The 20815-nt window shown below is 43.0% G+C and overlaps 1 protein-coding gene across 17 annotated transcripts in view; it reads right to left on the bottom strand.

Moving 5' to 3' along the window:
• The window catches only part of SMARCA2 (SWI/SNF related, matrix associated, actin dependent regulator of chromatin, subfamily a, member 2), a 181735-nt gene that overhangs the window by 87628 nt on the left and 73292 nt on the right, over nucleotides 1–20815 (bottom strand). For all 17 annotated transcript variants that reach the window (XR_004971289.1, XR_004971288.1, XR_004971287.1 and 14 more), the window contains 4 exons: nucleotides 13085–13192; nucleotides 12443–12529; nucleotides 8150–8196; nucleotides 5322–5488 (listed from right to left, as the gene is read on the bottom strand). Coding sequence is in view for 12 of the 17 variants with exons in the window: in XM_036330951.1 (XP_036186844.1) it covers nucleotides 5322–5488; nucleotides 8150–8196; nucleotides 12443–12529; nucleotides 13085–13192 (409 nt within the window). In the remaining 5 variants the exon portion in view is untranslated. The remainder of the gene's footprint in view (nucleotides 1–5321; nucleotides 5489–8149; nucleotides 8197–12442; nucleotides 12530–13084; nucleotides 13193–20815) is intronic.

Genomic DNA, 20815 nt, shown 5'->3' with positions numbered 1-20815 from the left:
GCCAAGAGAATGGAAACAAAAGGAAAATCAATTGCTACTACACTGTCACCATGTGGACTGCTACTGAGCACGATCTGGCTGGTAAACACAAAAAATGTGGAGGGAATATTTTTATCCTTGTAGCAAGGCTTGAAGCCACAATAATTAAAAGGGGGGTGGGGGGAAGAAGGAATCTCTCAGTCTGTTTCTCATGTTGACAGTTCAAAGGACGCCAAACTCAGCCCAAGAGAGTGGCGCGTGACACACCTGGCGATGGCTCGCCCCGTGGTGTCTGAGGAGATTCCGAAATAGTGAGTAAGCAGAGCATCCCAACCGCAGGCTAAGGCGCTCGCTTTTCGGATGCCAAGGCACCACACTGCTGTCCCGAAACAGCCGCTCAATCACATGCCTTGGGTTCGTGATGTATTTACCTGAACTGCACTGTGGAAGGGAAAGAAATCTACATATTCTACCTGAACATATTTCAGCAGAGAAGTGGAGCTGCGGAGTTTTGAAAAAAAGGCCGGAGGCTGTTGGGAAATACATATGCACGTTACATGATAGTCCCTAACTGCCTGCTATACAAACATTATTTCTGCATGGTGTTCTTTTCTTAAGGATGAAACTATACTAGCAATTTATTTCAGAGGATTAAAACAGCTCAGTGACTACGGCTAATGGAATCAGGTTACTATGAGGGTCAAGTTCCCAAACATGGGGGGATCTGTTTTTCATATTAATAAAAGTAGTAAGTACCCTCCTGAGGAGGGAGAAAGAGCTGATTCCTTGCATACAGCAGATGTGGCTTTGGGGGGGGGGGGGGGGACTCTCACTTACTGAAGCCACATTCTTTAGAGCTCATTTTACTTTCTAAATTAGATTTCAAGTTTAGTGACCTGGTCAAACTCTGCAACAAAGAACTGTTAAGAACTTAGAATTTGGGGGAGAATCACGAAATGTGCTTTGTTGAACGAGGTTTCAAACACATGGGGCTCGTTTTTCTTTTATTTTCAGAACGACTTGTTCACGGGGAACTACTTGTTCACGGTGCTCATGGAAGATCTGTTCTACCATGAAACCTTTTCGCCACCATCATCTTTCCAGCGACAATCATTTTTGAAAAATTACTCACATGAAGTAATGGTTCACATACTTATCCTCTGCTTTACGTAAATAATCAGCCACAGAAACTGAAAAGATGCTTCTAAAATTCGGAAAGGAGTTCCCAGAGAGAACTGTTTTCTGATAGCAGAGTACAAAAACTGTGCATCTATGTACTCAGGGGAGAAGTTCAGTTTTGATCCACTAAAAAATAACCAGTTAATGGTCACATGCATTAGGATTAATTGGTAGAGCCCTGCCTAAGTTGGTTGGAGCATGGCTCTGTACACCAAAAAGCTGGGGGTTCGATCCCTGGTCAGAGACTGTGTACAGGAGGCAACCAATCGATGTTTCTCTCTCACATCAATGTTTTTTTCTCTCTCTTTCTCCCTTCCTCTTTCTTTTTTTTCTTCTTTTTTTTAATATATTTTATTGATTTTTTACAGAGAGGAAGGGAGAGAGATAGAGAGTTAGAAACATCGATGAGAGAGAAACATCGATCAGCTGCCTCCTGCACATCTCCTACTGGGGATGTGCCCGCAACCCAGGTACATGCCCTTGACCGGAATCGAACCTGGGACCCTTCAGTCCGCAGGCTGACGCTCTATCCACTGAGCCAAACCGGTTTCGGCTCCCTTCCTCTTTCTTTCTAAAATCAATAAAAACATATCCTCTGGTGAGGATTAAAAAAAAAGATTAATTAGTGGATATGCTTACTTGGGATGAAATAACCCTAAATGCAAAAACAAAGCACTGAAAAACAAAAGGACTATCAAAATTATTTGATAAAAGGAGTTTTCAGGCCCCGTGACAAATACCTCAAGCAAACAGACCAACCACATATCTGATATATATTTAAACTATATAAAATAGCTGGGAACTTGACAAGTTATAAAGCCAAGGGAAAATACGATTAAATCACTTTTCATGCAAAGCTATGGCATTTTTTATTACAATGTTCAGAACTTGCTGCATTACCATATCCATTAGTCAAAGGTTCCCCAAGTCAAGATCTTTGCTGATCATCAGCAATCTTTGGGATATTGCTCAGGGAGATTCAAACTACCTTGTCAGGATTTATCCACAGGCAAATAAATGCTCCTTGTAGGTGGCACAGGATTTAATGTGCATCCGGCCCAGGTTCTTCTGGACTTTGATGTAGCACATTACCAAGAATACAATTAATAGCAAGGGCGATTGTGTTGAGAACTGCAGAATTTGCCAGGAGGAACATACTGCCAGGCTTTCATGATTACTAATTTTAACTGAGTGTCAAGTGCTTTGGGAAAATTCGGCCTTCTAGGGTGTAACTTCACCACTTGCTTTCACTCAAAAATCATTTCCAGTGAAAACAGACTATAATGGAATAGTAGCTAAAATCTATTCATGCAACCACAATCTTTGCAGAAAAATCTGCTTAGCTGTCATCAAGTGGTTTTTTTCTTTTCTTTCCTGAGGTCAAAAATCACAGACATCAAATTTGGCTGAAAATCTGAAGTCTTTGGAACAACTGGGTGAAGAGGGTGGTAGGTGGAAGTGGTGCAGTGGAAGCACGGGCCCTAATTTATTCCCGTGTATATTGACTGTCTGCCCACCTGCTCTCCACCCCCAAAACACATGGCTGCTGTTTCCTGTGGGTGGAAATCTGTCTGGCCTTCTCAATCCATCACTAATGCTTGATGGGACTTGCTGACTTGTCTCCTCCAACCTAATGGTAAGGGGTCTGGCAGCAGGAACCGTGAGTGGCTCATTCATCTTGTATCTCTGGTGATTGGTTATTTTCAATCAATCAATCAATCAATCAAACTTTTTTGATTCAGTTCAAAATCATCCTTCAAATGCTGTTGAGAGGGCAGCAGCCTACATTTTCAGAAATGGCTATATCTCACTGGATCTGTTAAAGCAGCTAATTTGGAGGCAGAGAGACCTAAGTCAGAACCTGGTTTCACCATTAACTCATCTCTCTAAAACCTCTGCTTTCTCACCCGTTAAATGGGGATCATGGTAAGACCTCCGTAAACGGGACAACTGTAGCTGGCTGGCTGAGGAAATTACATTAACAGTGCACGAGAGGTGCGTGGCCTGCCATCCCACATGGAGGAGGCATTCCATACACTAGCTCTTAGGACTGTTGTCAGTAGTAACAATAAGGACAGCAACCAACAGACTATAAAGATACTCTCTGAGACTGGGGAGAAAACAGGAGAGGGATTTGTTTCAAGGAAATCATTTCTGGTCAATTTCACAGACTTCAACATTCCAGGGTTGCTATCCTCAGGGAGCTGAGATTCAAAACAAAAAGCCACAGACTGGTAAACAGGTCATCTAGGACACCTGTGGGGGGCAGAGAGGGAGGACAGAGGGCTGGGCTGCCCCTCCCCTGAGCACAATGGAGGAAGGTTTGCTTTCAGATGAGAGTGGTGAAGGAGAGCTGACCTCTCCCAGAGCGGGAGGGAGGGATCCGGGCAGAGGACAAGACAATGCAGGAGTGCTGCCAAAAGAGACAGACTGTGGAGGATGTAACTGTGTCCTGAATTCAAAATTAACATTTACTTAACCATTCATCTGTTGTTAGTGACATTGGAGGAGAGAGGTAAAAAGATTTTTAGAAATCAAGTCTATCAGAGGTATAATTCATTTTTTAAAAATACCCTAAGAGGGAGATCATAAAGAGAATTCATTTAAAACTCAAGTATGGCCCTGACCAGTTTGGCTCAGTGACTAGAGCATTAGCCTGTGGACTGAAGAGTACCAGGTTCGATTCTGGTCAAGGGCATGTACCTTGGTTGCGAGCACATCCCCAGTAGGGGGTGTGCAGGAGGCAGCTGATGGATGTTTCTCTCTCATAGATGTTTCTAACTATCTCTCTCCCTTCCTCTCTGTAAAAAAATCAATAAAATATATTTAAAAACAACAACAACAACAAAAAAAACGCCTGAAGTATGGCTCGGCTAGCATGGCTCAGTGGTTAAGCACTGACCTATGAACCAGGTTCGATTATGAGGTTATGGTTCGATTCCTGGTCAGGGCACATGCCTCGGTTGCGGGCTCGATCCTCAGTATGGGACGTTCAGGAGGCAGCCGCTCAATGATTCTCTCTCATCACTGATGTTTCTATCTCTCTCTCCCCCGCCCTTCCTCTCTGTAATAAGTAAAAATATATTTAAAATAAATTAAATTAAATTAAAACTCAAGTATGGCAAGTCTGAGGTTTGGTATATATCCAGCTATGTCTAATTCATGGCAAAGGGAGGATAAAAATAAAACAAAACCTTTCAATGAAACATAAACTAAGTTAACATTTAACAATAACTTGTTCATTGCACTAGATGAAAATTGGTATTAGTAATAATGTATTCTCCGGGGATTTACACCATCCTGGCTGTAAATTAGTTATTCCCCCTTACTACTCTTTGAAAGTCTTAGCCCCTGCTATAGTATGAAAAGTATAGTATGTTTCATCTCTAAAGTACTGGGGCTGATATAGAAATCATATATCCCTAAATTCATACTTTCATTCATATTTTCTTACTAATTTTTTAGGACATGGTCTTTAAAGTTCTCTCCTAGTATCAGGGAAATATTTTACACTAGTGGCCCGATGCATGAAATTCGTGGGCCCCACACTCCCCTGCCCACTGCTGGTTCCAGAAGGTCGTTCCGCCCATCTGGTCTAATTGCCATATTAGCTCTTTATTATATGGGATAGTTTGCAAAATCCAGGAAACTATGGAAACCTATCTCTGAATGTAACATATAGATATATTCTGCTTAGAAAAAGAGAGAAGCTTTAATGATAATGAAATATAATCTTAACTGAACCATTTCAGTATTACGGAACAAAGGAGACATAGCCTTTATCCCCTTAAAACATGCCCTAACACAAAAAGCTAACAGCTTATAAAAATATTCCATATGGTGCAAAGGAAACAGATAATCCTAAGAGCAAGGAGGGCTTTTAAATTTTATTTCAGTTTAGTTTAATGGTGGAACTTATACCAGTAAATGACTCTAGCTCACTTGTATTGGCTTGTGTGGGGGGATAAACAGCTGTGCAAGGGATTTCAGCTTATTTTGAGCTTGAGGGTATGAAAATTGGTATCTAGAAAAGCGGCACTCACCCGGTTAGTTAATTCTTCAACAATCTCACCCCTCCTTTTCCGAGGAGATTGGATCTAAGTGCCCGTCATCCCTGTACTCTCAGGAGCAGGGCTTCCCAGTCTAGCTCCTCACGTACTCACCATCAAGGCGCAGGTAAAGGAAGTTCCGAAAAGCAAAGTAATCCTCCATGATGGTCATGAGAGACGTCATCTGGCAGAAAAGCAGCACGCGGTGGTTAGTCGCTCTCAATTTTGGCAGAATACGATCAAGTAGCTCAAACTTTCCTGAGGCCCGATACAGCTCAGCCCTGAACCCAAAAATGCAAAACAAGAAGACAGTATTACTGCTGTCTTCTTGCAGGATCCAGTATAACTCTGCTTTTCATATTATTCCCTGTGCATCATAAACAATAAGTAACTGTGGAATGAATGAGTGAATATCCACTCCAAAGCAGTGAGTATATAATGGAAAAATAAAAATATATACAAAACTCATAAAGAGTGCATTACATATGCTACACACACATACATGTATATGTTTTATTTTCTAAATCCTTACTTATTAAGCATATAAAATTGTTAATTTAGGGCACTTAAGAGTCATTCAAATACTTATTGAGCATCTACTCTGTGCCAAGCACAATGCTAGGCATGTGTGTAGTGATAAGCAAAACAGAATCCCTGCCTTCAAAATGGGTCATCATAGATTGTGTAAGTACTAAAAAGGTACCAAGTTACTATGAGAGAACTTACAGCAACACATTACTACCTTCTTTAGATGAGAGAGAGTTGGTCAAACTTCAGCCCTGGTGTGATGGCTGTTTTTGTAAAGTAAAATTTTATTGGGACACAGCCATGCTCACTGTTTTGTCTATGGCTCCTTTCATGCTACATGGGCAAAGCTGTAGGTGTGACAGAGACCTTTTGGCCTGCAAAGGTGAAAATATTTGAGATCTGGCCCTCCGGGGAAAAAAATGCCAGCTAACAGGTTTCCAATGTCAGGGGTTGTGACCTCCCTGAAAAAGTAACCGTTCAGCTAAAACCTAAAAAAATGAGCGAAAGGCAGCCAGCCCGTGGAGGATGAAAGTTTGGGAGAGGAGAGGACAAGATACCAGGAAGTGGGGAGAATATGCACAAAGCCCCGAGGAGTAAAAAAGAGCCTGGTGAGACTGAGGAACTGAAAAAGAAAAAAAAGGGTGTGTGGGACTTAAACCTAAGTGAGCAGAGAACACTGGGAGAGGAGAGCAGAGGCAGAGGGTGGACGGGCAGAACCTGCAGCGCTCCATTCACCACACTGCACCTGTCAGTTTTAAGGGCAATGGAAAGCCATTGATGGGCTTTAAACAGGGGAGTGACAAGATCTGATATATATATGTTTTATTGTTATTTTTTCTTTCCTTATTGATTAAGGTATTACATATATGTTCTTTTTCCCCCATTGCCCCCCCCCCATATTTTTTATTTTTTAAACTTAAATGTATTGGGATGGCATTGGTGAATAGGATTACATAGGTTTCAAGTATACATTTCTATGATTAATGATCTGTATATTGCAATGTGTGTCCACCACCCAAATTCAAATCCTCTTCCTTTATCATGTATTTTGGTGATATATCTTTTTATAAGATCACCATGTACAGTGTGCTGGAATGCATTGGGAAGGAGGCAAGAGTCCTGGCTTAGGCAGAAAACGCAAGTAAAAAATACATATGGTAATGTGCCTCATCAGTGTGGCTTTGCAGTTGAGCATCAACCTATGAACTAGGAGGTCATGGTTGAGTCCCTATCAGGGCACATGCCCAGGATGGGGGCTCTATCCCCAGTAGGGGGCGTGCAGGAGGCAGCCTATCAATGATTCACTCTCTCATCATTGATGTTGCTATCTCTGCCTCGCTCTTCCTCTCTGAAATCAATATATATATATATTTTAAATGGTAATATGTACTGTCATCAGATGGAGAAGAGTGTCAATAAGCTCAAGTAGAGCCGTTTTCCTCCACAATCACCCACTTTTCCCTTTTATCAACAAGGATGTGTTGTTATTAAAACTTTATTGTAGGACTGGTATTGTTGGAAAACTCTCCAAGGCACTTGCAGTCTAGGACAGTGAAATCTACCATTCGGTAGCTGATTTTACGACACAATACCTATGTGTTGTGTCTAAGAGACACATTTTCAACTGTAGGTCGTCCTAGTGTCCCTCCCCTGCTCTGAGAACTGACCTCCAAACACTCCCCGTGACCATGATCTTAATATGCAACCCTGGCCAACCTGATGGCACCAGCAGCGACCACAGAACCCAGAGAAAGGGGGGCAGTGGGGAGGCAGCAGAGCCTGGTGGCACTGCTTCTGGATGGGTTCCAATTCCTGGTGACACGGTCTCCCCTTGGGACCCGAGAATAAGTCCTGTGTCCTAATAATACCTTTTCCCTGGTGCCAAGCAAGCAAAACAGACTTCCTGTTAAGCATGTTCCTTCTTGTTGCTGCAAGGCATGCTTCTCTTCAATGTCCACTGCTTATGAAAAATGTTTCCTATACAGACCTTATTTCTAACAAATTACTGTAAAGTCATACATATTTATAGTAGATGGGACATTTCTACTCCTATGAGTTAATACTAAATATCCACTTGAAATTTAATATGATAAATCCTCTTGAAGCCGAAGCTACACTATTGGTTATAAATAACAACCCTTTGAAGCTTCGACAACGTTTTTAGAACTAGGATACTATTAAATGAGATCTATGTCCTTTGAATAGCCACTTACTCAAGGCATGTGGTAATTTATGCCACTAAAGTACAAGAGATGCTGATACATTTTGGTTCACAACTTCTGTAGGCTCTCCTGAGGGGAGAAGGCTGAGGCGGCTGGCTGTGTGTATTTGTATGACGAATAACACCAGAGAGAGAAAAGTTGAGGTAGGACCAACAAACTATTTTTCAGAAGAAAAAAAAGTTAAAGATTTACCCATTGATGACCCCATTTGAGTAGCCCAGGTGTTCAGCAAAGGATTCCTTTAAAAGAGAGAGAAAAAGAAAATGAATAAAGAAAACCCATCAGGTATGTAATTATTAACTTAATGATTACTCTTTTAGTGAGGTCATCCTATCTGTTTCTAGAGTACAATTAAACAATATAATAAGATAAGATGAACCTGAAACTCAATGTCTTTGAAATCAGACTTTTGTTCTGCCAGGAATGTCTCTCCTGTGAGTTTCTGCAAGTCTCTCCTGCTGAGATGACAGGGTTAGTTCATTCATCCAACAGCGATTAAACATCTCCTGGCCCCGGGCTGAGCTGGGACGGTTCTGGGGATCCAGAAACAACTGAAATATCTACCCTCAAGGAGCACAGAGTCGAGACTAGAGGAAGAGCTTAATATAAGCAAATCAGGTCTAAAATGTGCACATAAATACACTGTGAAAATATTTGGCAGTAAAAGCAATGGTGATCATACACTCCATGTTAAATCTTAGTTTAGTGAGGTCCTAACATCCCCTGCACACTGTGCTTTTCTCTATTACAGATAAGGCCCTCCATGTACAGCGCTCCCTCAGGGGTCTAGCTCTCACTTTAAAACACTGGACTTCATCACACAGCCCCCGCTTCCCCGGCTGTGGGAGAAGTACCTGGCTGCCCTCCATGTGATTTCCACTCCCACTAAAGGAAAGGGAGACCATCTGGGGGAAGGAGATGATGTCCCACCTTCCCATTAGCCACCAGCTGTCTCCTTTTTCTGCTTCCCTTCCTTCCAGAGGGACCAGATCTTTCCCTCTGGGCTCGCCCCTCAAATATGCTCATCATTTATGGAAGGCCCAGCCCCCAGGACGCAGACCTGCTGGACAACAGCCAAAAGCCCCAATCTGATGTCAAGAAGCACCCCTTCTCTCTCCAAAGGCAGCTAGAGCCTTTCCTTACTAGATGTTTAGGTTCTAACCCTCTCTCTAAGCAGGGCTGTAAGAACCAAAGAGATATGTGTCAGTAGATGGTGATACGATTAGGAATTAGCATCATTAAAAAAAAATACCTCGCCCTGACCGGTTTGGCTCAGTGGCTAGAGCGTCAGCCTGCAGACTGAAGGGTCCCAGGTTCGATTCCGGTCAAGGGCATGTACCTTGGTTGCAGGCACATCCCCAGTGGGGAGTGTGCAGGAGGCAGCTGATCGATGTTTCTCTCTCATTGATGTTTCTAACTCTATTCCTCTCCCTTCCTCTCTGTAAAAAATCAATAAGATATATTTTTTAAAAAAACAAGCAAACAACAACAAAAAAAACCCTCTCACAACCTGTTTTCATTTCTCTGGTTTGAAGCCCCAGGGGAGCAGGGAGCCCCGTTGGGAGGCTGGGCTTCTGCTGTGACAGTATGAACAAAGGCTGTGAGGCAAACAAAGCAAAGACCAGGGCAGAAGGCACACACCGTCTCTGACCCGTAACTAGTAAACATTAGCCAGGAACTGCGGCTCCCGTTTCTAGGAATATGCTCCTGAACGTTTTTTATGTTGAAAAACTGCAAATCAGCCTGGTCGGTGTGACTCAGAGGTTGAGCCTCGACCCATGAACCAAGAGTTCACCGGTTCAGTTCCCAGTCAGGGCACATGTCCAGGGTTGCGGGCTCGATCTCCAGGGAGGTGTGTGCATAAAGCAGCCGATCCATGCTTCTTTCTCATTGATGTTTCTACCTCTCTATCCCTATCCTCTACCCTCCCTCTAAAGTCAGTAAAATAAATATTAAAAATACCTGCAAATCAACGTTTGTTTTCCTACTGACTGCCATTCGAAATGCAAATACACATGGAATAGAAGGCATGCTACTTAACCTTCACTCCTGTTACCATGGCCCTCTCCCTCCACCCTCCCTAGGTGCGCAGACGAAAGCTGGAGGAAGCTGGAGGAGAGACCATGTCATCTCCCTTCCTGACAGGCCTAGCATGTTACAAAGGTTAGTTTTGTATGATAACCAAAATGAGGTAAGGCTGACACTTAATTCTCACAACCTGAGTCCTCAAACCCTCTGTGTAGCAGAGTAAACATCTTAAATTGTATTTAGGAGAAGTGATATGGTGGGTGACAGGTTAACCTGATAGGACCCCATCATAGACATGTTCTTGGTTCTTCCCAGCCCAGCCTAAAGCCCCACCCAACTGAGTCATTGATACCTCACATCTGCTTAACATGTTACCAGTTTACAAGACGCTTCCTATATGACTTGTTTTAAAGTTCATCCTCTTGTCAGCTCTAGAATCCATGACCATTGTGACAAGTCAAGTACAATAGAGCTTGGAGAGGCTGAGTGACTTACACCAGGTCGGTTCATGTGAATAAAGTTCCTAAATGAAGAGTTTTACCCCCGTAAGCGCAATCTGCGTTACGAAGTGGCCTGGGGTATGGACTCATTGCACACTGAATTCTCCTTCCACTATATGTCTAATACTTTAAATAGTTGTGCTTGTTGGTGGATTTTTAAAAAAATATATTATTATTGATTTTTTACAGAGAGGAGGGGAGAGGGATAAAGAGTTAGAAACATCGATGAGAGAGAAACATCGATCAGCTGCCTCCTGCACACCTCCTACTGGGGATGTGCCCGCAACCAAGGTACATGCCCTTGACCGGAATTGAACCTGGGACCCTTCAGTCTGCAGGTCAACGCTCTATCCACTGAGCCAAACCGGTTAGGGCTTGTTGGTGGATTTTTTAAAAAATATGTTTTTATTGATTTCAGAGAGAGAGGGAGAGGGAGAAAGAGAGAATCAATGAAGAGAGAGAATCATTGATCGGCTGCTTCCTGCACGCCCCCTTCTGGGGATCTAGCCTGCAACCTGTGCATGTGCCCTGACCAGGAATTGAATTGCCATCTCCTGGTTCATGGTTCGACACTCAGTCACAGAGCCACACTGACAGGTGGTGGATTTTTTTTTATTTTTAGTGTTGTTGCTGTCATTTTCCCTAGATCTAGGGCTTTTTAGTGTATAGATAACTCTGCCCTTTGAACTCGAAGGCAAACAGCAGTATCAGGAGTCTTTCTAATTCCCCACCAGAGTTGGGACAGGGCTCCGGTACAGAGAGAAGGCGTGCAATAAGTACTCTGACAAGCACAGCTACCAAAAATGAGGGAGAAAAAACGAATTGCCAAAGTCATGCATACTCAACCTCATTCTTATACTGTGACTGTTCACTCTTTTCCTCAGATCCCCCCGTGTGTGTCTGTTTTAATAATCTGGTGCGGACCCCGAGCCTGCAGGGACTTGCCCCAGGCCCCTGCCCACTTGCGGTGGGAAGCAGGCACGATGCTGGCGAGGTACTGCCCCCGGGCCGCCGGCATCAGCAGCAACACTGAAGGCTGGAGACTACAATGTGGCTCCTTCCTGCCTGCTCAAGTCCATTGTTCCCACTGGGTGAAACTGTCAATTTAGGAAACTTATTCACATGGAGTGAATAGGGCAGAAAATGTCCTCACCCCTAGAAATAGCTTCATAAAGACCAGGGCAGCGGTTTACAGCCTGAATTTACATTGTCTTGATGGAGGCCAGAGAGGAAGAATACAAATCTAAATAACCAACCAAGGTCAGCGTCTTTCACAGAGAAAATATTTCAAGAACATCTTTCTCTTCCACAGGTATAAATACATTATTTTAATGTTTTTCACAGCATCCTCCTGAGGAAACTGGATGTATCGATCATTATCCTCCATTTCAGAGCACCTCACGTAACAAGGCAATTCACAGTACTTACCCAAACCCACATAATGAGCCATAGCTTACAACATTTTCTCACCACTTTAGACTCATGGCTATAAAATTCCAGATGCTCAAGTGCTTGGTGCCAAAAAGCATCCATGACCAGAAAATTCACATTTGTTAATTCTTCCCCGTTAAGCTATCTGACAGCAGAACTATCATTTCAACGTCCATGCACGTTTTAACCGTGTTGTATTTTTCTATTAAAAATTTTTTAAGCAGTATTAGTAGGAAGAGCACAAGCAGGGTCAGGATCAAAACGGAGAACACAGCCTGGCCGGCCTGGCTCAGTGACTGAGCGTCGACGTCGACCTACGAACCAGGCAGTCACGGTTCAATTCTGGTCAGGGCACATGCCTGGGTTGTGGGTTCGAGCTCCAGTGTGGGGCATGCAGGAGGCAGCCAATCAATGATTCTCTCTCATCATTGATGTTTCTGTCTCTCTCTCCCTCTCCCTTCCTCTCTGAAATCAATAAAAATATATTTTTTAAAAAAACTTAAAAAAACAGAGATCGCCGACTTACCTCAATGTGCTGAAACATATATGGGTGATTGCAGATTTTTCGCAGCTGCATGATAGTGTTCATGAGTGTCTTAGCACCCCCTTTCCCCTAAGAACACGTGGAGAGAGTCAAAATAGAACAAGTTATTAAAGGATCGGATGATTCTAATTGTTAAAAGTGAGCTTTTCTACAAGAGGCAAAGGGCTGTCGGTCTCCGTAACCCACACCTCCTGTGGTCCAAAGCTCCTGCTAAAATAGGGTGGTTTCTGGGCTCGATATCGCACCTTTCTTGTGACTAACATCCTCCAGGAAGGAGTTATGTCAAGTCAATGGGTTTGTGACATGACTGTCTATTCCCTGGGATTCTGCGAAGACAGAGGACCAAGAAATGAAACTTCTAAAATGCCACCACTTTTAGGCGGAATATGTCTTCTGCCAAACTGACGTGAGCACAGCTAGCTATTTCAGAGACAGGACCTACGCCTTTCTTCCTGCCCCAGTGTAGTTTACCCTGAAGAGGGTAAGAGATGTCCTTTGGCAGCTACAACAGCTACAAAAGAGACCCAGTAACATGCGTTAACAAATCTGCCTCCCGCGGGTATCTGACGTTCCGGTCACAAGGAGACGTGCGCACCCTTCGTCGCGTCCCCTTCCGCCACGCACCTTCTTATCTTTCTCAGAACCATCTGTGAGGAGGATCCCTTTGGCTTGCATGTGGCGATACAGGATCTTCTGCAGAGCTGACATGTCACACTTGATCACATATTCAACCTGGGGGAAAAGAGCAGCAAGTGGTTGAGAGCAGGAGAGAGAAGGTGCTGCTCTAAAGAGACTGTTGAGCCTGGCCAGCATGGTTCAGTGGTTGAGCATCAAACCTATGAGCCAGGAGGTCACAGTTCGATTCCCGGTCAGGGAATATACTTGGGTTGCAGGCTCCATTCCCAATGTGGGCTGTGCAGGAGGCAGCTGATCAATGATTCTCTCTCATCATTGATGTTTCTCTCTCTCTCCCTCTCCCTTCCTCTCTGAAATCAATAACACAATATTTCCAATTAAAAAAAAAAAGAGAGAGAGAGATAGCTGAGACACAGCTGCTGGTGGCATTCCAGGAGCCTGAAGGTATCTGCTTCCCCATTTGGATTCCTGGGAAGGGGTGGAGGGGTTGGAACAGACCATGGACATCGTTGCTAAGGCATGGTATGGTGGAGGGACCTTCCAGAGGTCATATGTAATTGTGGCTAGGGCTATGCTTTTAGGAATTTTAATGACTTGCTCCATATTTGAGAGAATGGCTTGTAAACTGTTCAAATTCAAAGATACTGAATATAGAGTATATTTTCAGTATTTCTTCTGCCTCCCAACTATCTCCCCTTTTTACAGGAACAGGACAGGTTTAGGAAAAACAGTGAATGGCCAATATCCTATGATTTTCTTTGTGAAACATTTTTTCAAATGGTGATATGTGGCTACTCCCAATACTAGTCCTAAAATGAGACTTGTAACAGTCCTTTCATATACCTGCTTTGGAGAGATGAGAGGACACTCCCCAGTGAGGACAGCAGGTGGAGAAGGCCTAATCCATAGCTGGGTTCAACGACCACCTAAAGAAGGCAAGACCCCCTGTGCTTCCATCTGAAACGCTGCAAAAAGCCCATCTGCAGCAGCGAAAGGGAGCTCCGCACACACCTGCAGCACTTCTAGCACGCTCCTACTGCATAAAATCCGCTGGATGCTCTCCTATTACTGTTTCACCTTATTAAAAAAATCCCCAGAATACAAACGTGCGGTTTTCATAATAAACAACAGATTAATGCCTAGAAATCTGCAGAATGTGATTAAAGGTAAATCAGCAAGCTGCCTAATGTTTAATAAACTGATTAAAAACGATCAAGTTATTCCCAGCTCTGAGGGCCAGAGCGAAGAGGTCACAGATGAAGAGAAGTTGAATATTCATTCAATTGTTGCTTTAGAAGAAACCTGTCAGGCTCGATGGAACCACTATTAATAGCCTTTTGCCAATCATTTTGATGCACCAAATCAAACTAGAGAAAGGCTGGCTCTTAGCAGAAAAGTTAAGAAAGGCAAGTAACCTACCATCAACTTGTTTTAGTTTTTAATGACCTTGGCCAGGCTGGGACAAAAACATCTCCAAGTTTAATAAATAAGGATGCAGGCAATATTGGTTTTGTGTGTTACAAGCCTGATCGTGTCATATTTTTAAAGTACTTCCACTTCTTCAGGAGCTATTAACTCTCAATGACATTTGATCTTGGTGAGGAAAAATGTTAAACAACTTCGGAGGAGTATAAAGATAAAAATGACATCAGGGTTAATATTATTGAGCTCTTAGAGACCAGGCCCCATGCACACATGCATTTATCTGCCTTCTTTCATTTCACCACAAAAGAGCTTTAAGAGACTTATATTCAGTGTCCACATTTTATCTTATTTTTTAAAAATATATTTTTATTGATTTCAGAGAGGAAGGGAGAAGGAGATAGAACATCAGTGATGAGAGAGAATCACTGACTGTCTGCCTCCTGCACGCCCCACACTGGGGATCCAGCCTGCAATCTGGGCATATGCCCTAACTGGGAATCGAACTGGTTCATAGGTGGACACTCGACCACTGAGCCATGCCAGCTGGGCCAGTGTCCACATTTTATAGATAAGGAACCAGAGCATCGAAAAGTTGAACAGACTGAGTCAAAATGATACAGCTAATTAATGGTGCAGTTAGGACTGGGAACAGTCCACTCTATTAAACTCTATGTTAAAGGTGACCAAGCAGAGGCTCCGGCTTATGAGTTCTGCCCTGACATTCACCTTCACTGGGGCCTCACTGCTGGAAGAGACGCTGAGGCTTGTGTTTAAGGGCATTAGGGCTCACAGGTACAGAACCCTCAACCCCCTCCCCACCAATGAGCTACTGCCAGGTGCTGCAGGTGAGGGGCTTGGGGACAGGAGGCATGATGATACCATGCAGACGGGGACTCGGACATCCCACAGGGGTCACGTCAACAGAGAGGGGAGCCCATCCGAGGACTCCGACCTTCTGACCTTCTTCCTTTGTGTCCTTAGAGGATACCAGAAACTGCTTTGATAAATATGGTCACAATCATCGTCATAAGCTTTGCAACTATATTTTACCTATAGTTGTTATAGAATAGTAAGAAGGTAGGAAAATTCCAGGCAAGTGGAATAGGGAAACTGAAACAGTTAACCAGCAGTTTGTGTCCACCTGATAAATCCTATCTTCCCTAAACCAAGGACACTTAAGGTGGGGATGGGTGGGTGGGTAGGAAGAGATTAACCCAAGAATTTATATGCATAACCCATAGACACAGACAATAGTGTGGTGAGGCCTGGGGCAGGGGTCAATGGGGAATCAGAGGGGACATCTGTAATATTTTCAACAATAAAGATAAATTAAAAATAAAAGAGTAAATGATTTGCACTTCTCCCCAATCAGAGGGTAAATAGCTTAAATCACCGTACTTAGGGAGACAGATAATAGAAATCCAATTAAATGCCATTTGCCAACCACACCCTAGGACAGTCAAATTAAGAGAATAGATCTCATTTTGGTATATCAGCATAAAGTTGATGAATATTCTATTGATCCACCCCGAAGACCTCCCCTAAACACTCAGCCTAGGAATCCCCATTCTTCCCCGAGTGTGAGGGATGGGTTTTACACTAGCAGTAGGTGGTGGTTTGGGGGGAGGGGCTGCTTAAACCAGTGAAAAGATGCCTACCGTTATTGGACGGTCTATTCCCTTGCTCATGAGGTATTTCATTAGACTCATAAAATTATTCAGTAGCCATTGATTTAAACTAATTTTTATTAAATATTCATTAAAACTAAATTCTGTATGAAGGAGAACCGCGTTTATCTTACTGTGGCCCTCCGAGGCCTGCTTTAGTTTCATCTGAGGAAATGTATTCCCAAGGTCACTCTACTCTAGCTGCACTGAACAGAATTACCGTAAAAGGATGACATTTTGTATTTTTAAGTTCTTCTATCACAAAACTCAACAACAATAAAAGAAGCAATCCAATAAAAATAAAAAAACAAGCAAAAGATTTGAGCACCATTTCATCAAAGAAGACATACAGGGGCTGATTAAGCCCATGAAAAGATGCCTACCATCATTGGATGGTAGAGAAAGGCAAATTAAAGTTATACACCTATTGAAATGGCTAAAAACATTAAAAAAACTGCCACTTCCCAATGAGTACTGATGAGAAAGGGAAGGAAATGGAATGTTCACACATTGCTGGTGGGAATACAAAATGGTTCAGACAGTTTGGAGCAGTGTGTAGAAATTTACAAAGTTACATGTACATTAACCATATGGCCGAGCAACCCCACTCCTAATTCTCTGCTCAAGTGAAATGAAAAGCTATGTTCACACAAATACCTTTACACAATGTTTATAGCAGATTTATCCCTCATCAAGTATGGTGCATCCACATGATAGAATACTACTCAACAATAAAAATGACCCAACTATGGATACTTGCAACAACTTGGATGCATCTCAAACACACGATGCTGAATGAAAGAAAGCAGATGCAGAAGGTCTGATGACACACACTGTCTGAGTCCACTCAGACGACATTCTGGAAAAGGCAGAGCTGTGGGACGAACACATTAGTGGTTGCATGAGACTAAGAGTGGAGAGAGGCTCTGGCTAAAATGTGGCAGCACTAAGGAATTTGTGGCATGGGGGGGGGGGGGAGACTGGGAAATAGAATTGCTCTGTATTGTGAAGGTAGGTGTGGGAAATATAACTATGCAGTTTTTAAAACTTCTAGAACTATGTGTCCAAAAGAGTAAATTTTATTATACGTAAATTAAAAAACACTTCCTTAATTGATTCCTTTTCACGAAAACATTTGAGAATTATTGCTGTGGAAGTATTTATAGTTAGCCTTATCCTGCCATAGCCATAATTCCTTCCTGATTCTTTACACAGGCTGAGAAAGACATACATGTTGTTTGTGGCTATAGGCAGGAGAAGTAGAAGAAAACTTATCCCCAAGGATAATACTTAAATGACCAATTTTCCCTGATAAAAAAGTCCTCACGAGACAGAAAAAGTAGAGAATAACCACTGGCCTCAAGACATCAATAAGGCCACATAGCTACACACAGTGATTAGTCCCCCCAACTTGCCTTGAAAGGACTATGGGGACAGCGATGTGGGAGGGCCACAGGAAGTGCAAGAATGAGAGAACAGTGAGGCCTAGAGGTCTCCATTAATAATAGAAGCAGCAACATGAGTAGCTGTCCCTAGTTGAGTGCTGCCCACGTGCCAGGCACGGTAGTAGTAGTAGTACATCCATCTTAGTCCTCTCAACAGTTCTATGAAGCAGGTACCATTTATTTTATAGTTCACTGATGAGAACCTTGAGACCCACTGGGTTAACTTGACTTGCCCAAGTTCACACAGTAAGAGTTGGAGAATGTGGTGGGGACCCTTGTCCACTCTGATGGCAGAACCCATGCTTTCCACACTGCCAAGTTACCTCCAGGAAAAGGGAGCTTATCCATAGACAATCTATCACATACAAGGTATTTAACATACCTCAGAGGTCTGCTCCGGCTATTAAAGAGCACATGTGTACTTTATATAGGAGACATACTTTCGAAAATCTAATATTAATTTTTTAAAAAGTATATTCAGACTCAAGAAGCACTCTTGTGGAAAGAACAGTAAAATAAATAGTAAAGGATTCCTTTGTGAAATAAATGACCACCCCACAATCCTTAGGCTGCAAAAGTTTGGATTTTTATATAATAGACTAGAGGCCCAGTGCACAAAATTCATGCACTCAGGGGTGGGGGGTGGTTCCCCAGCCTGGCCTATGCCCTCTTACAGTGCGGGAGCTCCGCAATCGATCGCCCCAAAGAGGAAGGCCCCATCCACCCATCCAGGGCTCCTCAATGGATTGCCCCAAAGAGGTAGGGCGGAGCCACGGAACCCACCTTCATGCTGTGCACATAGCATCAAGCCCCCGCCCACGTATGTGTGCCTCGCCGCGCACGGAGCCCCCACCCACCTGTGTGCGCCGGCTGCGCACGTAGCCTCCTGGTGATCACTCATTACGGCGTGAGGGCGTCATGACCACATAGGCTTTTATTACACAGGATTTTCTTAAGACAGGGCATAGTTTTAACTTGTAATGCATTTAAAAAAATCTATGTCTATTTAGCCAGTCTTGTAAGTAAATAAGTCAAAAAGATTAAGAAGTTTTATGGAATAAATAAAGGACTTTAGTCAGTCACCTTTTATTTTACAGCTCTTCTAAAGAAACAAAAGGAAGCATGGGGCAAATTAAAATCCTTAACATTCCACCACTGTGACTTGCAGGATCTCAGTAACAGTGTGCTGGGAGGTAGCTCCAGGCAGCCACATGGCCACTGTATCCATTCCCCAGTTTATACATTCAGTAGCTAAGCTCCATATTAAACAGAAAAGGGGTTACCCAAAGGTGCTGAGACCACAGAAGTTAAGTAAATATCGATACAGCATTTAGTGCCCATAATGCATTTACTAGCACAATAAAACACTTAAATATTTGGGCTACTCCTGGAGTAAGCCTGGTATAAAAACCACCTTTAATTCTAATTTTTCTCAATTGTTAAAGAATAGAGAACAAAATTCTCTCTCAGCAAACCGATCAACTTCATATGCTATTTTCCAGCTCCCACTTAAAAATGAACAGGATGAAACAATCTGTCCAAAAAATAGAGTCATTACACAGAAAAACACAATGATGCAAAATAACACATTTCAAACTTGGCTCACCTAAAGAGAAAGCTCAGATCAAAATATCTCATGCTAGAAATAATAGTATACAATGCCAAATAATCTTTCTTTAAGAGAATAAAATTTAGAACTCAAATGTGTGTGGTTCCAAACTATGATCAGAAACATATTAAACTAATACCTAAATCCAACCTAAAAGTGCAGAGCCAAGTCAAAGGATATTCTAAAGCACTGAAAACTCAGTGTCCACAAAGTAATCTGAAAAATACTTGCTCAAAATGTTCTCAGGAACTTCATGTTTGTGGTGTGGGACAGAAACTGTGCCCAAGAATAATTAGATGAAGGTTCTGTAATTTGTAGAAATTCTATTTTTCACCTATTAGAATGGTGACATCACAAGCATCAAATCCATATATATAAAAGCTTAAGCGACCCTCAAGACAGAATGACTGGAATGACCAGAAAGACCAGTTGCTATGATGCACGTTGACCACCAGGGGGCAGATGCTCAGAGCAGGAGCTGCCCTCTGGTGGTCAGTGCACTCCCACAGGGGGAGCGCTGCTCAGCCAGAAGCCGGGCTCATGGCTGGCAAGTGCAGCTGCAGCGGCGGCGGCAGGAGCCTCTCCTGACTCCATGGCGAACGACAGCAGCAGGCGCAGCGGGCCGGGATGAGTGCGAGCACTGTGGCACTTGGCCCTGGTTCTGGCTCACTGATGGTGAACCTATGACACGCATGTCAGAGGTGACACGCAAACTCATTTTTTTGGTTGATTTTTTCTTTGTTAAATGGCATTTAAATATATAAAATAAATATCAAAAATAGAAGTCTTTGTTTTACTATGGTTGCAAATATCAAAAAAATTTCTATATGTGACACGGCACCAGAGTTTAGTTAGGGTTTTTCAAAATGCTGACACGCCGAGCTCAAAAGGTTCGCCGTCACTGCTCTGGCTCCTCCCTGGCTGCCTACTGCTTGGCGCACTGCAACATCCCTTGGGGGTGTCTGACTACCAGTTTAGGCCCGATCCCCGCAGTGATTAGGCCTAAACCAGCAGCTGGACATCCCCAGGGGGGTCTTAGATTGTGAGAGGGTGCAGGCCGGGCTGAGGGACACTCCCCCCCCCCCCCCCGTGCACAAACTCGTGCACCGGGCCTCTAGTATTAAATAAATTTCCGGGAAACTTGGCCAATGTTTACTAGGCCCTCTGATAATGATTAATGTTCCAAACTCAAATCCTTATTTGGTTTACAAACAGAACACTTTTATGGCATCTGTAAGAATAAACTCAAATGAGGTTAGTTAACTTTAAAAAAAAATCTAAAGTAAAATGCAATGTTAAGTTAATTAATGTATGCTAAGTGGCTGTACGTTAAAGTGTAATGACTTTGGTAAAGCTCAATGAATTTGGTAATTTTATAAAATCTGCCCAAAGCTTTTGGACACTGGGCTGAAAATGCCGAAATTTGCCTTCTTTCTCTACACTAAACCCCCTAGCTTCTATGGAATAAATTAGCACTTCAAGAGATTTCCAAAAGACAAACTTGCTGTTTTAGAAACACAGATTCCAGGTGCAGGTATGTCAACCATATCGGCAGGAGAAGAAACCATAACTT

The sequence above is a fragment of the Myotis myotis genome, unplaced genomic scaffold, assembly GCF_014108235.1.
Source record: "Myotis myotis isolate mMyoMyo1 unplaced genomic scaffold, mMyoMyo1.p scaffold_m19_p_12, whole genome shotgun sequence".
NCBI lineage: Eukaryota > Metazoa > Chordata > Mammalia > Chiroptera > Vespertilionidae > Myotis > Myotis myotis.
The sequence above is the reverse complement of the archived record's forward strand: the minus strand, read 5'-3'. Positions and strand labels throughout refer to the sequence as shown.